General features: G+C 34.8%; 1 protein-coding gene across 1 annotated transcript in view; it reads right to left on the bottom strand.

Moving 5' to 3' along the window:
- The window catches only part of LOC149795509 (dynein axonemal assembly factor 9-like), a 233,920-nt gene that overhangs the window by 91,681 nt on the left and 118,574 nt on the right, over positions 1–23,665 (bottom strand). Inside the window, exons 16-21 of the mRNA XM_089965307.1 lie at positions 21,905–21,989; positions 20,916–20,998; positions 20,341–20,385; positions 14,377–14,534; positions 11,180–11,250; positions 3,233–3,371 (exon numbers count right to left, since the gene is read on the bottom strand). Of these exons, the coding sequence (XP_089821433.1) occupies positions 3,233–3,371; positions 11,180–11,250; positions 14,377–14,534; positions 20,341–20,385; positions 20,916–20,998; positions 21,905–21,989 (581 nt within the window). The remainder of the gene's footprint in view (positions 1–3,232; positions 3,372–11,179; positions 11,251–14,376; positions 14,535–20,340; positions 20,386–20,915; positions 20,999–21,904; positions 21,990–23,665) is intronic.

Raw genomic sequence — 23,665 nt, 5'->3', positions numbered from 1 at the left:
CCTGAGAAGAGCCAGGCATGAAAGAGAAGGCATTCCAGGCAGAAGTTGAACACCTCTGACTATGGTTTTTATTTTGAGAAGATCTGGTTTGGGTATAAATCTTCCTGGGTAAGCCTATTACTAGACTGAGTAGATCATTGACCCAGGGCTTGTTCCATCTGATAAGGGCTATAAAAAAAATTCTTGCAATACAGACCCCTCATTTTCTGTAATAATTTTGATACCAAGACTAGTGGGGTAGTAGTGCAAATGCCCATAAACCTCGAAACTGTGCATCCATGGCCCAAGCTTCTGGGCCCTGAACCAGTGAGACAAAGGTGGACCATTTGATGCCCCCAAAAGTTTTTCATACAATCTCTATTACCTGTTTGTTTATGAACAACTGTATCTCCTGCCAATAAAAAAATCATTCTTCTCCTGATCTGACAGGACATCTGTCAAAAGGGGAGAGGAAGAGGAGCTGGGTTGGTTGAACAATCCAAAGCCCATCCAAAATGTCTTGGATCACCTATCTGTATTGTTGAAATAGGCTGGCCCAATATGATCATAATTGGGGGGGGGGGTTAGTGCACACCATTAGACTGTCTGCTGGGGTTTTAAAATTGTGTTGGGAGATAGGGATGGAGAAACTTGGTTTCTTACCTGCTCTGTAATGGTGCCTCCTTGACTTGTTCAGCTGTTTTTTGCTGGCATAATGTTGAGATCTGAACAGCACTTAGGATATAAAAGATCCTTCTTAAACACTCCCTCTTAAATGACTTGCCTGTTGTCTCTCCATTGTAACAGTGGTTGGATTTTAAAACCAAATATGGGTGGATTGGAATGTTGGAGTGGTAGTTCTTGAGCTGCCAGCCTCTTCAACTTTTTAAATATAGCTCCCAAACAGCAATGCTGAGCCAAATAGAGTTAACCTAAAAGCCAGAGCATGCTGTGGCTTTAGCAATGTGGTGCATGAATATGCATTATGACATATGATGTCTAGACAAGCAGAGGCAGTCAACATATCCACTACTGAGAGTTCTGAAATTTGACAGAGCTGCTCTGTTAATGACCCAAGCAATTCAGGCCATTGACTCCCACACGTATTGGTTGGCCAATTCTTTCATTAGTCTGAAAATTATGAAGGTCACTGGTCAAATCCAATATCAAAGATGTGGAGATAATGTTCCAAACCACTTCAATATGGCAAGAAACACATTTTTATCCACTTTATAAAACAAGCTGGGTAGACATGTTAACTGGCGCTAAGTTTTTATATAACACTGGAAATTCAGTAAATGGTGTATGTGTCTTGTACCAGCACAATTAAAATGTCGCTGGTATTTGGCTCTCCAAAAAGGAAGCCATAGCATTCCCTGAGTCACAGATACGTCCAGATATCATATCATTAATCTCCTGGTAGTTGTGGGATTGAATGGCATTCCAAAGCAACACCCAGTATATCTCTGCAATGGCAGCCTTAAACTAAACTCCGTTCTCTCCATGGTTCAAAAAGAGAAGGACTGTTGATCAAGTTTATCTTCACACTCACTGTGAAGTCTCATGGTTTGCTTCCATTTCAAGATAAACCTTTCCCAGTGGCAACAAAAATGCACTGCCATCATTTCTACGTAATTCATGGCTAATACCCTGCAATAAGCAGTGAATATAGGAAAAGATGGCTTTGCTGGGACAATTTTGTTGTATTATTATAGACAGCTGGTTCATAAGGAGTATGGTCAGCATGATTACTGGCGATGTAGAAGGCAATCTGGTTGGTGCCAGTACCAAGGGCATGGCTGGATGGACAGATCTATCACTAAAACCCATGTCATAATATGTTTGTGTAACCTTGTGCTCAAGCCTTAAGGCTGGTAAGATGGATAAATCTGTCAGTAATAATATCCCCTGATGGAAATGAATGGATTGGATGGATGGATGGCTAAACAGACTGGACAATCATGGACAGTGATACAGTAATAATTAGCTAAAGCAACACCAATTAGTAATTGGGTGAGTGAGTAACTAGCAGTGTGTGCAAAACCATGAATTACAACTTGCATCACCAACACTGTTTTGTATCATGTGGCCTAAAATTACCAAGTCAGAGAAAGTGACCACTGACAAACTTCACAAAATTCAAATAAATAATATTTAACACCCATTTTGTAATGAATATTAATCCCCAAAAATCCAAGATACTGCATGGATTGTTAGAATTTAACATAAATTTTGCTTGGATTGAGTGGTGGTTATTTCATACAAACATAGTAGACAAAGAGGGGATATAGAAAGATGCATTGTGTATTACTTAAACTACATTTATATTGTATGGGAGTGAATCTAAAAAACTGGAGACACTTAGTGGTGGCAAGAGTAAATTATGGGCAAGAATGACTCCCCCCTGTCTATATGATATAGATATAAAAGATGAATTTTCTTCTTTTAGTAGGGCTGGATTTGGGAGGTAGAAGGCTTATATTCCTTTAATATTAAACTAATCATGAAATTTATTCGAAGGAAAAATGGACTTCTCCAGGTGTATCTTTATTCAGGTTTAGAGGGATGAAAGTAAACAAATTTTGGTCCAACATAATATACGGATTTTACTTTCAAACGGTGTTTGAAAAATACTTTATCAACATTTTCAATCTTCTGAGTTTACACCAGAACAAATTTACCACATGACTCTTCCACTACAATATTCAACAGTACAAACAGGCATTTATTTCTTAAAAAACACCTATTTGTTAAATAATTGTTTCAGAATTACTGCAAAATATGAAAAGAATAAAATTTATATTATCTTTCATCAATGAATCACACAAAAAGATGGCATGACATGACTGTATTTAATATACTGATTAATTATTTTGGTTTGGAGTTTTACAGCACAGCAGCACAAGTAGGTCATTTAGCCAATCAGAGTAAAGTACCTGGCCCAAGAATAATTACCATGGTAGCCGACCCAAGCTGATATGATATGATTTCAACTTGAACCCTTTTGTTTGCAAATCTGGCATGATAATCATTGAGACAATGCAACTAATGGAACACGATGACATCCAATATGTGTTTGACAGTGTCCACTATGAGGAATTATGTAGTCATGTCATACAGTGCTTTCTAATTATATATAATTAGCAATACCCACCATGCACTTATCCCTGTGAACTAATGCATACATTAGGTTGGTTAGTTTATTGTTTTGATGGTGGGTTTTCTATATGACAATTAATTCCTAAAACCTCACCTTCTTCTGGAGGATACGAAAGACTGGTTTCACTCCCTACATGGGCTGGTTCACCCACCATAATGAGTTTACCAAATTTTTCAAGGCTGTCTTTATTAAGAATTTCCAGCAACCTTGTTGACTGCAATGAATTCTCTACCTATAAAAACAAGAAAAAATTCATAAAGTATACTTTTCTCTTGATTTCTTGACCCATTATTTTTTTACCATCTTCACTTAAGTATTTGCCAAAGAAGTCCTCAAATTGTGTTTGTTCTTTAATTTTCCCATTCATTTCCAAACCTCACTATATGCCCTACACAAATGATATAATATCAGTGATATAAACCTCTCCCTCATTGTAATAACATACCATAGATGTCAGCTTCTATGGTTTACCCGTAATTTGTATGGTTTTTACCTTTTTTCATTAGTGTACAACTGTACAACCGTTTTGTACGTTTTTTTTCATACAATTTTTTTTTGTTGTTTTGTTTTGTGTGCATCCAGAACTTTGGGCATAATTTTTTTTTTCAGAACAAGAATTCAGTGAGACTAGGGTGGCCCGAAACAACCAATCCAATCCTACTCAAAATCGCACTTTTCCTTTGATAATGAAATGAGTTTCATTCATGGTTCAACTCCTGTGTGAGAAGATCTTGTCGTTTATCACTCTGAAATTTGACACTCACTTAGATTTCTAATATTGACTAACTACCTGAGTGTGAAGTAAGCATGTTTTCTTATTTTATACATTATTATTTTATTATTTATACTTATTACTATCAAATGCATAAAGTTTGCATCAATTTTCATACTTGACATAGTGTGGCAGTCATGTTGGTGTAACTGTAATTCATCTGACTTTTCTGTGTGGAGATGAAAGTCGATTTATTAAACTTTTAACAATAGACTAATTAAAAATAAATAGTCTACTGATTTTAGCACCAGCATTTTAGGTGGCAGGGTCCAGTTTCATAAATTAGCCCCTGGCAAATTTCTGAACTGAAAGCTATGGTGTGACTTTTTCAGCTATTATTGTTTAGTATTTATAGATATGGATATATTTGTGAACTAGGTGTTTTGGGCTTGTGTTGTTCTTGAAATTGATGTCAGGCATGTACACCTTCCATAGTTGCTCTGCAGTATATTGATAGTGAAATACCAATAGTCGGCTAGGAATATGAGCCAGCCTCCCATAGCAGTAAAGACATGGGTTTAGGGCAAGTAGAATATCTCAAAAACGGCTTAGATGACAACAATTTTCAATTGCATCAGCCTGTTTAGTACACACTGTTTTGCAGAACTGTCATCTAGGAAAAGGACTTGTGTTTGCACTGTGAGCATCACATGGTGTCAAAAATGACCTTTGGACATGAAAATTGCAGGTAAAAACTTGGGTTTTGGGTTGCATAAACTTCTTCTGCTACGAACTGCCACTGACTTCTTTGGTCAAGTGGATAATATTCTTATGCTTCGTTTTAATATAGGTATCCAAAAATATGGACCTTTTTGACCTAACTTGTGTATTTGATTTTTTTAATGATTTTTTTTATACTAGGTCACTGATTGCGGCATTAAATTTGTACATAAAAACTGGCCCCTGCCCCATTATCATGCTGTTATAGTTCTGAGTTAAGTTTGTCAGATACGTAATGCAAACAAGAAGATGCACTGCCATAATGACGAATGTAGTACAGATAGTGATGTCGTTCCTGTGTTTTGAAATCATGTAACACTGCCAATTTATATCAAGTTTGTGACCAAAATCAGCACACATTATAGCAAATTCATAACTTTTCAAACACCAGATATGCAATTTTAGTAGAAACGATCAACAGCTTACGAGGTATAAACTTCTGGACTGCTATTGTGTCAATTTTTTTATTTCTAGATTTCAATTTTGGAAGAGTTCCTGGCATAATATCTTGGGGTTTATGGGGGAAAATATAAATTTGTAACACATTTATAATTGGGAGATCTGTCAAATCTAAATATTTTAATTTCTCTCATCTAGTCGAAATATTCCATCCATCAAACGGCTGAGCCTAACTCAAAGAAATGAAAGCTTGAAGACACTGACCGAGGTCATGGCAAGTATCAGGCTGACTGGATTAAAGTCTTTCCTGGCATTGTAGATGTAATACCAAGTTAGGATCTTCACGTGCTTTTTGTAAAATATGCAGTAAAGACATTAAAGTGGTGGTGTCAAGCATATATGATCTGGAGGAGCACTTCACGACAAAACTGCATGAAAGATATTTTAAAATGAAGAAGGGAGCATCCACCAAAAGCTTCTTTGCTTAGCCCAAGCAGGAAGATAGTGTTATAAGTAAACAGAATGAAATTAAGTTTCAGAAATGTAAACAATTATGTAAATACGTGTAAAAATACTTTGTGTATAGCATTTGCTGTTTTAAAACTGTTGATCTTATATAGTGTATGAATACATTTTTTGGTGTAAGGTTTTTTTTGGTCTTTGTATGGTTTTTATTGGTCTGGCTTACAGGTTTTCATCTCAAGGGGTTGACACCTATGCTACACAGTAGATTGGTTCTTAACTGCTGACCTTGTCGTGTGTCAAACCTGTGGTATAGTGAGATCGAAAATTTGAACAATGCATCTGATTGTGTGTGTATCACTGTGAGAATAAACAAAATATTAGACAAAAGTGTAGTATGTAAATGAAATATATTTTTTCTCTCACTTAAACGGTATTGAGCATTTAATTTGTTAAATAGTAATGTTTTAAAGAGGAAATAAAGCTGTAATACATGTACTAACTTCATGTTATTTTCTGTTAACCCCTATTGTCATTCATTTGATAGATCAATTTAAAAGCAATGATTTAATTTTAGTCATGTGGTCCATATCAGTACTGAGTTACATCCAGAATTGCATATTTTATTTCAACTGTCTACAGAATAATCCAAACATATTTTTTTTATTCAACTGCACATGTGCCTAAATAATTTGCCAGGACAATCCAGTATTATTTTGAAATTAAATATTATACATGACTACATAGTTATGTTGGCACCCCATTAGTCCATTCCAGCAGCTGCTGGCAAAGAGTTGGAGGTGTCACCATGGTTTTCATTTCTAAAGGTCATGGTTTGTGATTTATGTTTCCCCTGTCCTCCCAATTGTGGATTTCAGGTGATATTTTTGTGTGTTTTTATTCTTCTTTTCTTTTTTCATCAGGGTTGTTCTTTGTTTCGTTTGCCATATTCTTTGAGTTGTCCCTGCATGCGGGTTCTGAGTTGTACTCCATTCCCACTCAGTACATAGGTCTGCTTCCATTCTCAGGTCAATACTTGCAAAAATTAGTGCTTGTGATCATTTTCTTGCCTTGAACCCAACATGCATGAAACTTAGGATCGTACTCATTTTCCCTTTGCGAAAGTTAAGGGTGAGAGTTTCCGCTCCCATCCCCATTTCGTTATCGTTATTATTTTGGAGTGACTTGCCATAGTCATAAAGTCCAGTGTGGTGCTGTTTGTGTGTGTTGTGTTTTCTTTTTATAGACTGACACTATCTAGATCATATCTTAAGAGTTTTGGGTTAACTATCTAATTTTCAGTAGTGACACAGTAGATTTGGTAAATACTCCCTGGGGAGTAGTATTGTCTGTAATTGGATAGTTGTGTGGTGGCTTTTCAGGCTGGGGTGTAATTAATCATTATTAGTTAGTGTTCCTAAGGTTCCTGGCATTATAGGCTAGTACTGAGATTTTAATGGGATAGTTTGGGTATAGGTGCGTCATATAATATGTTGTTTAGGGGGTTATTCATTTTTGGTTGTAATTTCTGTTTTTTTTTACAACCAATACATGTGCTTTGATACTGAGAGTGAGGCATCTCAAACATCACCAATACACAAACATATGATGACTGCCTGTAAAGTTGATTGGTATTAAAAGTTTGTCATCAATTCAGTAACTTCATTAGATATCTTACCATAAAACTTACAAAAATAATTAAATGAATATCTGTGTTCAAAGAGACTATAAATCTTCACATACCAATAAAAATTGCTTGTACCCCCCCCACACACACCACCACCACCAGACACAACCATCAATGTTAACCAAAATTTGTTTCCCTTGCTATCTTGCAACCCCATTTATACTACAGCTGATGGTTATGGACCTCCCTGATTACAAGTTATCATGAGAGACTTGATTAGTCACATACTGTCTACTAAGGCAATATGTTACAAAGTAAAATGTTTGGAGAATGGTTCTGAACTATATATGCTGACATTTTCAACAAATCTCCCGAACACCATTTGTGGTGAGGTAGAAATAACAGAATCAATCATATACATACTTGTATCTCTTTCATGAAGCACCACTTTTGAAAATTTCATGAATTTCTGTTTCAGGTGGAATACTAAAAATAATGACAGATAGTCAATAAAGATGCCAACAGGTACCCAGATACATGGGTACCCACCCATTAATAATAACCTGGGTAATAAAATTAGCAACCAGGTACCCTCCTTTTTTAAAAAAGCATTCCCAGTTCAGATCAAGGCAAAGAATAACGAATACAGTTCAAGGCTCATGTCATGTGCACATTTATTCACCTTCATAGGGGCTCGTATGGCTACTTACAATTTACTTGTCATACATGTACTATATAACAATACAAGGAAGGACACTTCTCTCATTTCTTGCATGACCTATTTAAGAATCAATATTGATATTTAAAGCTAGACCATCCTAACTTCGTGCCTGTCCATGGTTCATGTGACATTTTTCTCACAACTTAAATGTGCTTGTTTTCAGATCCTGATGACATTAACTAGGTCAGTACCTTTCGTCAACAGCAACAGTACGTACTGATTAACAAATATTCAACAAAATAAAATTTAAATACGTACTACAATTTGAATAAGAAAGCACAATATAAATGTCCAGTTTAACTAATGCCATTTTTGCCTCGAGTTTGCCATTGTTCACATGTTTGTTTACTGGACTCTTTTTTATTAGCAGGAAACCCAAGGCAGATATTTTGGTAATGGCAAAAAATGAACAAAATGGACAAGTACCATATTTACCGCATATGTTGGGACATGAAAAAATAAATGCTAGAGAGGAAGAGTGTGATGTAAAAGAAAAGGAACCAGCTGCAAAAAGACACAAAACTGGAGACCCCAGTCAGGAGAGAGAAGATGCCTACAAAAATGATGATGTTAGGCAAGGGCGATACAACAGTTTTACTTTAAAGAAAAAAGAGGAAGTTGTAAATTTCTCAAAATTGCATGGAATTCGTGTAACAGCAAGACATTTCAAAATCCCCAAATCAACCATTGCAAATTGGTCAAAAATAGATTTTTCTCAGCAGCTGAATGAATGGGGACATTCAGCAAGGAGTGGGAGACCAGTATCATATGGCAATGAGTTAGATGGAAAAATTGTAAAGTGGGTTCTCATCTAATTTGATCTGCAGATCCCTGTTAGTGTGGACACTATATGCGCTTATGCCAAGGAATTTGTGTCAAGTGAAAGTCCAGAAATTGAGTTTCAAGCCAGTAGGAACTGGGCAACATGTTTTTTAAAGCAACACAACCTTGTGCTTTGTTCATGGACAACGATGGCTCAGCATCTTCCAGAAGATTTGGAGGAGAAAACAAAATTATTCAATGAATTCGTAAAGGCAAGAAGATAAGAAGATGATTCCGAAGACAAAGATGATAATTAACATGGATGAAACTTTGAGCTAAAAGATATTCAGGCACCAAAAGGATGGATCGTATGTGTGCAGGCGAAGGGTTGGGTTGATGAGGAGGTGATGCTGCAGTGGATGAAAGAGATATATCTCAAGTATACAGGAAAGGAACGATCTCTTTTAATGATGGATTCATTCCGGGCAAATATTACAGATGCTGTAAAACAGGCTTTGAGGAGGGGTAACACAGTGCCTGCAGTTATTCCAGGTGGATGCACCTCCAAGCTACAGCTACTAGACGTCAGTGTAACTAAACCAGTCAAGTCCGACATAAGGAAAAGCTGGACAAATTTTATTCGTAAGGCAGCAGAGGGCCTTTCCAAGGAATATTACAACATGTCTCATATTAAGAGTGCAGCTAAACAAACAGTTGTAGACTGGATTGTGAATGCAGTCAAATCGCTTAGGGACAAGACAGATCTGATCCAAAATCATTTTAAGTTTGTGGTATTAACAATAACTTGAATGGATGTGAGAACAATATCATAAGAGATACTGAATGTAATGGCAGCAACAGTGAAGAGGACGAATTTGATGGAATTGAGCCTGACGAAGTTGAGTGGGCAATTAAGAATGTGGACAGCTTGAATGATTTAAATTATATATGTTAGTGGCATTCAAGTTTGTTCAGCAGTATTTGGATTATGTCAGATATCACTACTGTATAAATAAAAGATGTTCGGTTTAGGAATTAGTATGTTTATCAATCACTCTGTACCATCATGAACTACCAGTATCTCTCGCTCTCTCTCTTTCTTTCTCCCTCTCTCTCTCTCTCTCTGAATATATTTTTACGTATTTACAGTGAATAGTTGTATAACGAGCACAAACAGCAAAATAAATCTTGACATTTAATATAAACAAATTTTATTCTGCATAAATTAGAACAGAAAAAGTTGAACTCATTATGATATATACAAACGATTCATTCTTACCTGAGCTCTTGTTCTTAGCAAATTTGTATCTAGGAAGACAAGTGTAAACAAACAACGCACACAGCGTTTAATTTTTTAATGTTTTCTTTATAAAATTTATGTTTGAGTGCTTTTTCTGACATGTAATTTTTGAATGATTTGAAAAGGTGTCTTACAACTTACGACTCGAAAAAAATGATGTGTCCCAGAATATAAAGTGCACAAATATATTACTTTTAAAATAAATTTATGGTGTCCCAATACAGTAAATACGGTATACAGAATGAAATTTTTCACTGAAATATTTAAATGCAAGGGAAATCTTTGTTATTTAATAACACTGGAAAAAAATCTAATAAAAATTAAACTTAAAAACATGTTGCACCATACTGTCCTTAAGGGAGGAACCATTGCTGGTCGATGATCCTGCTACAGTCATCATTTGTGGACTTAACGACTATTCATGAAAGTTACTGTAGACATGTAGACTGGTTAAAGTGAGTGTTATGCACAAATAATTTATCTAATTATTTTATGTCTATATTATTGTATTAACTACTAATCCACATGGATTTAGCCAACTTGTGACAAGTTTTAACTGCAGATCCATGTAAGTAGCAAAAATAAATGTAGGTTAAATATAATGAATATGTACATTTTTCATAGGTTTATTTTGTAATTATGGCATGTAATATATAAACTGCTCTTTTTATGCTCAGATTATGCTTTTTGCCACTTATATTAGTACTAAATTATGCTTATAACTCTCTTGGGGGTTGGAATGTCTGAACCTTCAACAAAGCAGTTCGGGTTCAAATTTAATACAACTTCCCTTTGATTGGGTACGCAGGTAACCATTATGATTGACTGGTACCCAGCAGAAATTTCAAAATATTTTGACATCTCTAGTAGTCAAAATTCATATTTATTCTAAGTACATCACCACTGGTTTTCCTTCATCTCGAGGCAGGAAATAGTTGCAAATGAAGTTGTCTCCTAAAAGGTACTGATGGAATCATTCAAATATTGAATATTTTTTTAATTTTTAATTTTTAATCATTAGATGACCAAAAGACATTTAATTTAAAAGAAAGAATTTTTCTCATTTTTGGTTTATTCGCCCCAAAATTTGTCATTGTAATATTTTAAATGCCAAAAACATAGGACCTGTCAATGAGGTAATAAGCATGAAGATATCAAGAAGTGTCTTTTGATGCATTCATGTGAGATAGGAATATCTCAGATGGTTTCTTACACTGGTAAAATGTGTCTCACAAACATGCAATTGAGACTGAAAAACCTTCCAAAATGTAACTTACAGACCAGGCTTGGAACCTGGGGATATGTTCTGTTAATAGAAGCACATCTGTCTCCAACCTTATTTGTCCATCTGAAAAATTTTAAAACATCTATAATGTCACCACAAACAAAGGCATATACATATACTGGTATCTATCTTCCAAAAGAACACATGATATTAGGTTTGCAATTATCATTAATTCCTTTCTTACAGAAAAATATCCTTAGAACAAAATTTATTTTACACTACCTTGTTAAAGATGGTATCAATTCATTGCTGGTAAATTAAAAAAGTTATGAAATACTTTGCTTTTTATGTTGTAAATAGAGTCAAACTACACTAACTTGTAGGGGCCCCGAGTGGCTGAGTGGTCTAAAGTGCTCTCCGTTACGGATCACTGCCATCTCACCTCTGTCTGCGTGGGTTCGAGTCTCGGATTCAGCCAATGTGGGTATGTGAGAAAGCTTGCCAGTAGCTTGTCGTGGGTCAGTGGTTCTTTCTGGGGTTTTCCCAGGTTCTTCCTCCACCATTATTACTGGTTGCCATGTACAGCCTATCGTGGAGATATTGTCCAGGAAGAGAAAATGACCAAGAAGAGCTAACAGTCCTTTTAAAGATGCACATATGAAGTACGTCTAAGCTGTATACTATATAACTCAAAATACACCCTTAAATCATGTACCAAAATAATGGGAATTAAAAGCTATTTTAACAATATCTAAGATACACAAAGTCTTTTCTAAATAACCAGGACAATCATTAAGAAAACCAGAGAAATTATTTTTCTTTAAAAATTAAACCCTGTGCAAGTATGAAACTGTGGCACAAAACCACACACACATTAGAAGAGTTAGCTCCCTTCAGCTATATTATTAGCTCTTCACTTCTGAGGTACATTCTTGCTACCAACATGATGGCACTGAACAAAACACTCATAATATCCATTTTTGAGACTGATTTAACCCACACAAACAGAAAGGCAAAAAGTCACCAGACATGCATGATAATAAGCTCCAAGAAATAAAAATCTTTTACATCATATAAAGTAGCCACCCTTTTCCCACATAGCATGACAGGACCAAGACATGTGACCTCATCAAGGGTAACTTTATTAATCTAGACCAAACAGGGGTGTATGCACTTAGCACTTATTAAGGTGTGTGCAAAGATTACAAAAAAAAACAGTATTTCAACTTTGAGTTTAATCATCTGTCATGATCTTTATTTTAAAAATTAACGATGGTGATTCCAAAATGCTCAGATATTCTGATTTTTATTTAAGCCTTTGTGATTATAATTGAAATAAACTTGTTTCCTTATAGAACAAACAAGATAATAATAATGCAAGGTTCTGAACAAAAAAATATTATACTATGTTCTAATATTAATCCTTAGATAAATATCACAATGATGTGTATTGCCAAAATAAATGCCCAAGTTGGATATTTTGCACAAATGTATGAAAATTATATATTTTGTAAAGCTGAAAACTGGTAAAATTGCCTGCTAGAGTGTTGATGGAATTATGGTAATTTTCATTTAAACTGGCAAAATTCAAGGATTAATAAGCAATTCATTTCCTTCATTTGTTTCTGGTCTTCTTTAATTTATATGTAATCTGCTAATTTGGTCAATTATATCCTATTTCAACCCTAGACATACTTCCAACTTTTGAACTTTGAACTTACATCAAGTCTAGGTAGGAGATTGGAAAGGTTGATTTTATCTCCTGTTTAAATCTCAAACTTGGGATGGACTCACAGAATTTGAGCTCTGATTGATGAATATTACTGGAAAGTGATCAATCTATACTATTGAAATTTTGGGACAAATTCTCACAGCAGTGGAAAAAGGTGAGAAAAAGTCAAAAGAACTGGAGACTGTGTTTTTAATTTACAACAAAAAAGGAGACACAGAAGAAAATACACTTTTTAACTTAACACACTGTTTAACTCAATCTGCATTATGCTATTACTCTGTACAGTTTCAATTAATTGACTATGCATTCCTGCAGTAAATATGTTTGCTTTCAGAGTTTATTTCATACTGTATATAAGTTACCCATGTTATAAATGAGGGAGTTTTTGACACAATAGTTACCCATGTAGTAAGTGAGAAAGCTTAATGCATAAAAGTTACCTGTGTTATAAGTAAGGGATCTTTAAACATAAACTTTACCCATGTAATAAATGAGGGCACTTTATACGTAGAAATTACCCATGTTATAAGTGAAAAAGCTTTACATGTAAAAATTATTGATGTTATGAGTGGGGGATCTGTATATATAGAAGTTACCCATTGGTTTGATCTGAAAAGCGGGGGCTATAACTATGATGTGCAATGCCACCAAAAACTGACAACCTATATCGCTGAAGTCTCATCAATATCAAACTGCATACCAAATTTGGTTGAAATGCGAAAATAATTAAGGGAGTAAAAAAGGGACAATGGGACCTGGGGCTGAAGATTAAAGGACACTAAATCATAGCAATCAAAAACAAACTGCATACAATTTTTGCTAAAAGAGTTATTGTGCAGAAACAAAAGTGAGAGAGGTTATAACTCTGTTAAACAATGATGAAGAAAGTTAACAATCAAACTCAACCTTTCAAAGTCTCATTAGTATCAAGCAACATATAAATTCTGGTTAATATGCAAAAACAATAAGTGGAGTTATTCTGTAGAAAGGAAAGTGAGATGTACAGACGAAACAACTGAAGAACAGACCCAATTTAATATATCCATGATTTTCACAGAAATTAGACAACACTACCAACAAACAGTCTCAATTACACACACAAAAAAGAACCTTTGACCAGCTACTTGGATACTAAAGAAATTCTAGGAGAACAACACCATTTCATTTGTCACATCTTCATGTTGTTTGAACTGATTCTCAGCAAAATACTCAGAACATGACATATAATTGATCAAATTAAATGCAGCTTGAACATTAGAAATCACTCTGACTACACGAGATCTAATTGGTCAATACTAATTGGTCAATGTTACCTGCAGTTTAAACCCTAAGCACCAAGTCTTGGGAACAAATAAAAGGATATGAGATTTGATTTGTCAGTATTTCTGTTTGACCTCTATGCACTGAGTCTAGAGAGGATTACAAGAACACAAGATTTGCTTGCTCGATATTACCAGCTGCTTAAATCCAGTGCACTAAGCCTAGAAAAGACATGAGACTGGTTTGGTTAATGTTACCTGCAGTCTGAACCTTAAGCACTGAGTCTTGGAAAGACTCTGAGAACATGAGAGATCCAAGCTTAGAGCCCATCCTCTCAGAGCTAGGAACGTCATACACAGTCAACATGGCTGTCTTTATCAACAGACTTCTCTTCCCCTCATCGACTCTGTGACATCTGAAGAAAGAAGCAAAGGTGTAAATATTCCTTAATTATAATTAAGCATCATTAACTTCTGTAACTTTTTCAAATTAAGTTATTTCAGTAAAAGTCTTTTTGGCAAATTACTGACTGGAAATAAGCTATGTTCTCATGGAAATTAATTACATTCTCTATGCCATGTTCCTAACTACATCGGCAAAGTTTGTAAATTCATAAAAACTACTGTAACAGTGATCTGAGCTCATAGACAACCCAGTTTCTGTGGCATGCATCACTATCTATATATAAGTGTTCATTAAAATGTAGAAAATGAATCACAGCAAATCAGTTTTTACTGCATGACACAGGTTAATTCCAAGATGCACCTTCCAAATTCCTAGCACATTTAGTGGTAATAGTTTAAAAGGTGTGGCTATCATAACAAAGACAACATAAGTTGTGTTTTTTGACAATATGCATTAATCCCATGATGCGTCCTCAAAGTAAATTTGATGTCTGTACTTGAGATGGTATTGAAATTAAAGCCTGCACACGACTGCAAACAATTTCTATTAAATCCTAGAAAGTAGGTTACTTTGAGACAGTATTTGTGCCAGATGTATAAATAGTCACAAGTCTGGTGTAAATAGGTTTAAAAGTTATAGTCCAGACATGACTGATAAACACAATTTTTATGCCAATATTCCATTAATAAAAGTCACAGTGAGAAAGTTTTGGTGTGCAACACACACTGGTCCCAATATGCACTCTCTATGTAAAAATAGGTTTGAAAAAGTATTGGAATTAAGGTCTGCACACAATTTAAAACCAGTGTTTAATAGATAGAATGAAGTGACTGAATTTTAGTGCACCACACATTCATTCCAAGATGCAACAGGACATGTAGTGTGGGATTTATGGCTTGGACATGAATGGATACTAGAATGCACACTTAGACATGTAAAACAGACATAGTTATCCTGGTTGATTCTTGTAGTAAGTTTTTAAATTAAAGTATTATCTTAATATGTTAATTACAGTAACAAAACATATTGAAGTTGCTTCTTGCAGCCGAAATATGTGAATTTTAAAGCAGAAAAGTGGGATGGAAAACCTAACCTGATTTGTGTTTTTAAAACATGTATGCCACCAATAAATAAAAAACAAAGCATAAAATGATTCAAAATTAAAGAAATGGAAAATTGCTATAAGAGCTCAAAAATCTAAATAGATAATCTTATATGCTTACAAAGTGGACATAATGAATACTAGATCAACATCATTTTCATTCAGGACCAACTAGATAGCATAATTATACTTCTGGTGAAAACCCCATGTCAATATGATTCTCCATTAAGGACTGACTAGACATCATATGAAGCCTTCTGGTGAAAAGCCCATGTCAATATGATTCTCCATTAAGGACTGACTAGACATCATATGAAGCCTTCTGGTGAAAAGCCCATGTCAATATGATTCTCCATTTAAGGATTGACTAGACATCATATGAAGCCTTCTGGTGAAAACCCCATGTCAATATGATTCTCCATTTAGGACTGACTAGACATCATATGAAGCCTTCTGGTGAAAACCTCATGTCAATATGATTCTCCATGTAGGACTGACTAGACATCATATGAAGCCTTCTGGTGAAAACCCCATGTCAATATGATTCTCCATTTAGGACTGACTAGACATCATATGAAGCCTTCTGGTGAAAACCCATGTCAATATGATTCTCCTTTTACGATTGACTAGACATCAAATGAAGCCTTCTGGTGGAAACCCCATGTCAATATCAGTCTCCATTTAGGACGGACTAGACATCATATGAAGCCTTCTGGTGAAAACCCCATGTCAATATCAGTCTCCATTTAGGACTGACTAGACATCATATGAAGCCTTCTGGTGAAAACCCCATGTCAATATGATTCTCCATTTAGGAAGAGTAGCAACAAGAAGATTTTCAAGCTGGCTGCCATGGTGGCCTTATTTGAAGTCTGATCAAGACCATTTTCATTCAGGACCAACTAGATAACATAATTAGACTTCTGGTGAAAAAAACAAAACATGTCAATTAACTTTTATTATTATTATTATTATTATTATTATTATTATTGTTATTATTATTATTATCATCATGTGCAGTGCATCATCATCAGCAAGGTGCAGAACCTGCAGTCCATCAGGGAACTTTGTCAGTGGACAGTTGTTCACAATGTGTGACATGGTCTGTAGAGCTCCACAGCAACAGGAAGAGTCAGTGACCTGGCCCCATCAAACCAGGTTGACTGCACAATGACTCTGTCCTGTCCTAAAACAGTTCAGCGTGGTCTACAGATGACATGGAAGGTTGTAGACAGGATTGTAGACAGATGGCTCAGCTATGAGGGAGTGGTTTACAACATCTCTTGAAGACCACTCAACACTCCATGCTGAAAGAACTGTCATATCCTCTGGCAATGAACCTAACCAGATTGGGTATCTTGAAGTCAAGAGTACTGCTCGATGTGAGATGATGTCCATGTACAGTGGCAGTTTCTCACTGGAATAGACCTTAGCCAAGACTTATGTGGTTGGTTCCTGGAAACGCAGATGTGGAGAAGGAATGTTGCTGAGTACTGGCAGCCATGGTAAAGGAGTAGGACGTAGTATTCCAGAGATAATGCGCATTGTTGTGTTGAGCTGGACATCAATTAATTTGGTGTTCGATGATCAAACCCAGACAGGAGTGCAATACTCGGATGTCGAATAAGAAATAGCCAGTGCTAATGTCTTGACTGTCTGAGCACTAGCACCCCAGGTTGAGCCATCCAGTTTTCAGAGTAGGTTGTTTTGAGTGCTAAGTTTTGCTGCAGTTTTCTTCAGGTGGTTGTAGAATGTCAGTGATCTGTCCAGAGTCACACCAATGTATGCTGGTGTCGGGTCGTGTTTTATTTGCTGCCCATTGAGGAGGATGCAAAGCTCATGGTTTGCATTTGTGTTGTTAAGGTGGAAGATGCTGGAGACTGTCTTTATTGCGCTTTGCTGTAGGTGCCATTTCTTGAAGAGGTCAATCACATCCTCCAGGTCCTTGTTCAGTATCCCATCAAGCTCAGTAAATGAGCGACTGTGGGTCCCGATAGCAATGTCATCTGCATATGTGAACTTGCATGACTGTGTTACAGGTAAGTCATTGATACAGACATTGAACAAACTTGGAGAACGAACAGACCCTTGTGGAAGTCCATTAGTTTTACACACCCACAAGCTGCAGTTCTCTCTGATGTGCACTCTGATGCCCCTGTTGTGAAGGAACAGATTGACAGTCTCAACTATCCAACGCTGCAATATTCTCAAAATTTTCAACAACAGCCCTGCTATTTTTCATTAGGAGGAGTAGCAATAATAAGATTTTCAAGATGGTTGTCAAAGTGACCATACTGTATGTCAGACTGATGCTATATTCATTCGGTACCAACTAGACATCATAATAAGTCTTATGCTGAAACTCTTTTTATCTAGAAGGAGCAGTGGCCATACTGGATATCCAATCAGCACAATTTTTATTTAAGATAAATTAGACACTAATTCTTCTGGTGAAACCCCTATATTGATATGGCTTTCCATTCAAAAGGAGTAGCAAAAATAAGATTTTCAATATGGCTGCTTTGGTGGCCAAACTTGATGTTAGACTGGCATCATTTTTATTTCAGACCCACTTGACATTATGGTAAGTCTTTTTGTGAAAACCCCATGTTGATATGACCATCCATTCACAAAGAATAGCAAAAACAAGATTTTTAATATGGTCACTCTAGTATCATATTAGATGTCTGAGTAGAACTATTTTCACTTCAGACAATCGAGACACCTCAAAGTGAAAACTCCATTCTGATATGACCATACAATCAAAATGGATAAAGATAACATGATTTTCAAGATGGCTGCTATATTGTCCTTCTTGGATATATGACCAATACCATTTTCAGTTAGGACCAAAAAGAGCTTGGGATGAATGTATGTGTAAAGGTTCCTGTCCGTTAAAGCAATACTGGATGACTACCAATAATAAACTTATGCTAACAGACATAAGACAATGGATGATAGACAAAAATACTATGTGTAAGTCTCTCTCTCTCTCTCTCTCTCTCTCTCCTCTCTCCTCTCTCTCTCTCTCTCTCTCTCCATCCAAAGTGAAAAGATACTTCCAATTAAATTGGAATCCAAGCTTTTTTTGTCTTCATTTTACAGGGTGGAAAGCAAAACAAAATCATAACCATACACTTTTTTATGTGACCACATTGTATTGGGAAGATCATTCTAAAACTAGGCTATTTACAACATTTATTTTATACAGCATACTTAGGTAATTGGAATGAAGGTGTTGTTCATATGTCACGGAGGGCGGGTAGGTAACAAGTCACTACTACTGCAGGAAGTTTAACTTTTCATCAATTGTCTTAGATAAGTGAGAAAATGAATTTACTGTTAAACTTCCCTTTATTTTCTGGTATAGTGTTCAAAAGTGTGAATCTGAGTGTAGTGAAAACTGTATTTTTGGGGTTATAGATCTTTTCTTCAATTTAGGAGCAAGAAAATTGCTAACTGAATAAGAACATGTGTTGACTTGCTCTCTCCCATGAAATAACTATGTTATTTGAACATTCGTACATAAGTTGAGCTTTTTCTGGAAGATTCATTAACTATCAAAATGTTCATATTTATTTTAACACCCAATGTGATCTGTTTGTAAGGTAGGAGGTAATCCATTTTTTTGCTGCTGCATCACACTTATGTATCTTCAACAGACTGATAAGATTATGGTCATCTACAATATCAAAAACTTTCTTAAGCTTAAGGTCATCTAATACTGCTCCCAGTAATCTGCCCTAGTCAAGAGCTGTAATCTATAGTTTGTCTACCATGAACACAAGGTTATCACACTTGAGTGAGTTGTCTCAGAAACCAGACTGGTTTTGGTGAACCTTGCTATGGTATGATTAGAACATCATAAAAGTGTCATGTTTTAGACTGAGTTAGCAAGACAGCTATAGCCCTGCAGTGTTTTAATCTTCTCTATTCAATGAATTATGAACTGAAGTAACTTCAGCAATGTTTTGGAAAGTTTAAATATATAATACTGCAGACTGGCAGCAGCAGTTTTGATCATTTTAGCAATTTTTGTTAGATAAATGTTTATCTACAACCAGCATAAAAAGTTGAGTCCATGTATAAAGAGCATCATCAACATCATCAAACATCTTAACAATATTCCATGGAAGATTGCCCTGTTGGAACTTGACCTCATCCACATGTAAAAAAAAGACCCATATATAATGGCTTCATGAGTGTATGATTTGTCAGTATTCAAGTCAGATTGCCTCATAAGGAAAATGGGAGTGATGACTTAAATCTACCCATGGAATATGTATGCTAGATAAATTTTCTTGTATATTCGCAGATCTGTGATCTATTAAGAGTTGGCTATAATGTTTCGAGGTTAAAACATTCTTAAATCCCACTCACCTGCTACACATTAAGAACAATCTTTACTGTGTTGCATTTAACAGCACATCAGCACAGTAATGGCTATATGGTGCCAGATAAAGTATAGTTCTAATGATGTAAAATTTGGTAACTACATAAAAACTTCAGCAAGGTAAAACTCTTCCAAATAAATGTAAAAATGAAGTGCTACATGATAGATGTAAATGTTCAAATCCTTAAAAATGGTGTCGAAGGATAGAAAGATGGATGAATGGACAGAAACTGGAATATTAAACTCGGAACAAAATAAAAACCAGCACACCAAAAGTACAGTAGCAAATTGTGTTTTATAAGATCTATTAATGGAACTCACTTTCCTGTTTTGTCAACAGCCTCTATGGTAAAGGAAAATTGTGGCCTGTAAGGAAAACATAAAAGGTGAAATTTCATACTGACATTCTTCTTTTTAAAGAGTTTTTCAGCTGATCATATTAAAGTCTGATAAGACTACACTCCTGTCCTAGAATTCACATAACTGTCATTGCTGAGATTGAGAATTTAATTGAAACATTCTGATAAAAATACATCTATGATATGAATGATGCTTACAAAACTATTTTTAGAATTAACTTGTGTATTTCTACAAAAATTAAGCAAACTTCAAAAGATTTGGCTTTATTTAATTATGATTTCATACAATCAAGTTTGGAGGTCATGTACAAAATTAATTTATATCATTGATATTTGGAGCATTTACATCTAAACTTAAAATCTTCTCAAATAAAAGACAGAAAATCATCCAAATTTTGGACCAAAAAATTGATGCTTATTAGACAAAGTGACTGATAGGCAATGGGATGGAAAAAAAATTAATGGATTGTAGTCACTGCCATTTCTCAGCTAACTAAAACCACAATATTTTGATGATGAACGAGTTAAGATGCATACCTGCTTTGTAGATATTTCAGAAAAAAGTTGTCATTCATTGAGGAACACTGTTTTATCAGAACTTCTTCTGCCTTGTTGGAAGCCTGAAAGAACAAATCTCAGCTTAATTCTTTTCAACGTTCTACCCTAGACTAATGATGTGAAAAAAATGCCTTGTTATTTAGAATGAATTTCACCACACATATAGGCTGGGGTCCAAATGCAAACAAGACAGATTGTGGTCTTTCATATGGTACTTTTTATATAAAGAACAATACTCATTCAAATTTATACAGTTCTCTTTAAAGGGTAGAAATGTGAACATTCAATGTTTTTTCACCAAAACCAAAAATCAGTGATGTGGAATAACTCAAAAGTATATCTGGAAGCATCAGACACTGTGCATTGCCCAATGTGAGAACTTGTTGTCATTTGTGATATCATACTACAGTGTAATATCAACAATAATACAAAACAGTCCTCTGAAATGTCATATCAATGACATCCTGTGATAATATGAAACAGAATTCTGAATTGTCAGATTAATAACATCCTGTGATAATATGAAACAGATCTCTGAAATGTCATATCAATAACATCCTGTGATAATATGAAACAGATCTCTGAAATGTCATATCGATAACATCCTGTGTTAATATGAAACAGAATTCTGAAATGTCATATCAACAACAGCCTATGATAAATGGCTAAATTATATTGTTATTAATAATAATAAATAAATGTTACTATTATATGCATACACCTTACTGTCATCCAAGCTTATTAATTAATGACCCATGTATTCAATTAAATTTGAACTTGCAAATGAGCTGTGTTTGTTCAATTTTGAGCTATTGTTAATTATCTGCAAGTTATTATTTAAAAAAAGAATAAAACTGTTGATTTTTTTAACAGAAAGGATCTGCTTAATTTAACTAAATTAACATCTGCCAGCAACAAGCTGTAGATAGTACACTGTAAATACATGTATTATTTAATTATATCATTACCTGTATTACACTAAGGGTGCAGCTATATGTGTTAATTCCAGCTTCCACTGCATCTATCATAGCACAATACATATGTGTCAAAATGCTGCAATGGAAATATATATATAATCTAACTTTCAATATGATGTGATAAAATGTGTGCTTCTGTGTATGGAAAATATGCAAAGTTCAATAAACCAATATATGGGATTGGCAATGTAAGGAAAATATACCATTTCTACATTTCTACATATTTATAAGTTGATTCAAACTGCAAATAACAAAGATCCTGATCTGCCGTAGCATAATGTACCTGCTGATCAGTGTTAAGATTGTTTTTTCTACTGATTACATCTAACAAACTGCATAGATCTAGATTTGCTGGCACATTATGCATTATGCAGTTTGCAGTTGGACTCATGTTATAAGCGATATGTTATACTTTAGGATCCATTTTAATTTCATAAATTTTCCAAGAAAATGAGAACAAATTTAATATTCTCAATATCAACCGACAATAAGCAACAATATAATTGAATAAATAACAAAACAGTGTAGTAAAATGACTTTTATGTACATTTAGATACCTGTACATGTGTGACATCATTAAAGCATGTGTGATATCATATGATGCTAAACAGACATGATATCTAGGACATGAAAACAACCTAGTGAAACACTAACAATAATATTACACAATTTTGATATCAAGGATTTTGTGTATGCATGATTTAGATTTTTAACGTAGCTTTAATAATTTTATTGGTATCGTTACAATGTATGCAGTGTGGCAGTTTATAGTGATGTCTAGCACTAGGGCATCATGCCGCAGACATGAGGAATCATGTCCCACCCAGTCACATTATGCTGACAGCAGGTCGAACAGTCTTTACACTAACCTCTTAATGCTGAGCACCAGTACCATTTTTATATGTCTTTGGTATTGATATGAAGGACATGAAAGACACTCATTAAACAATATTAGTGATATTACAGTGATCAGATATCAAGGACATAAAAGACACTCATGAAACAATATTAATGACATTACACTGATCAGATATCAAGGATATGAAAGACACTCGTTAAACAATATTAGTGATATTACACAGATATGATATCAAGGACATGAAAGAAATTCATGAAACAATATTAAAGACATTACACTGATCAGATATCAAGGACATGAAAGACACTCATTAAACAATATTAGTAATATTATACTGATCAGATGTCAAGGACATGAAAGACACTCATGAAACAATATTAATGACATTACACTGATCAGATATCAAGGATATGAAAGACACTCATTAAACAATATTAGTGATATTACACAGATATGATATCAAGGACATGAAAGAAATTCATCAAACAATATTAGTGATATTACACAGATATGATATCAAGGACATGAAAGAAATTCATCAAACAATATTAGTGATGTTAGTTGCTCAGTTATCAGGTTAAAAGCTGATAGCTTCTCTTGAATTTCTAAAAGCAGATGTACAGATTTACCACACACACCATAAATCTTCATAATTCAATGTTAAATGTCAACTTCAGAAACTTTACATGGTGCTCACCATTCATGAAAATACAGAACTTTCCCCAAAGAATGAGTAAAAGAAACAGAAACAGTTAACAGAGATCATTTACATTGTCAAGAACACCCATACATATAATTTTCAAACAAATAACTTGTTTTTCCTTTTAATTATAAAATTAAATACATATCTCCCTCAATAATTCACAAATAATGCAGTTAAAAAACAGATCAGG

The sequence above is a fragment of the Sinohyriopsis cumingii genome, chromosome 7 (genome assembly GCF_028554795.1).
Source record: "Sinohyriopsis cumingii isolate HCF-2022 chromosome 7, ASM2855479v2, whole genome shotgun sequence".
Lineage (NCBI taxonomy): Eukaryota > Metazoa > Mollusca > Bivalvia > Unionida > Unionidae > Sinohyriopsis > Sinohyriopsis cumingii.
This window is presented reverse-complemented; position numbering and strand designations above follow the sequence as displayed.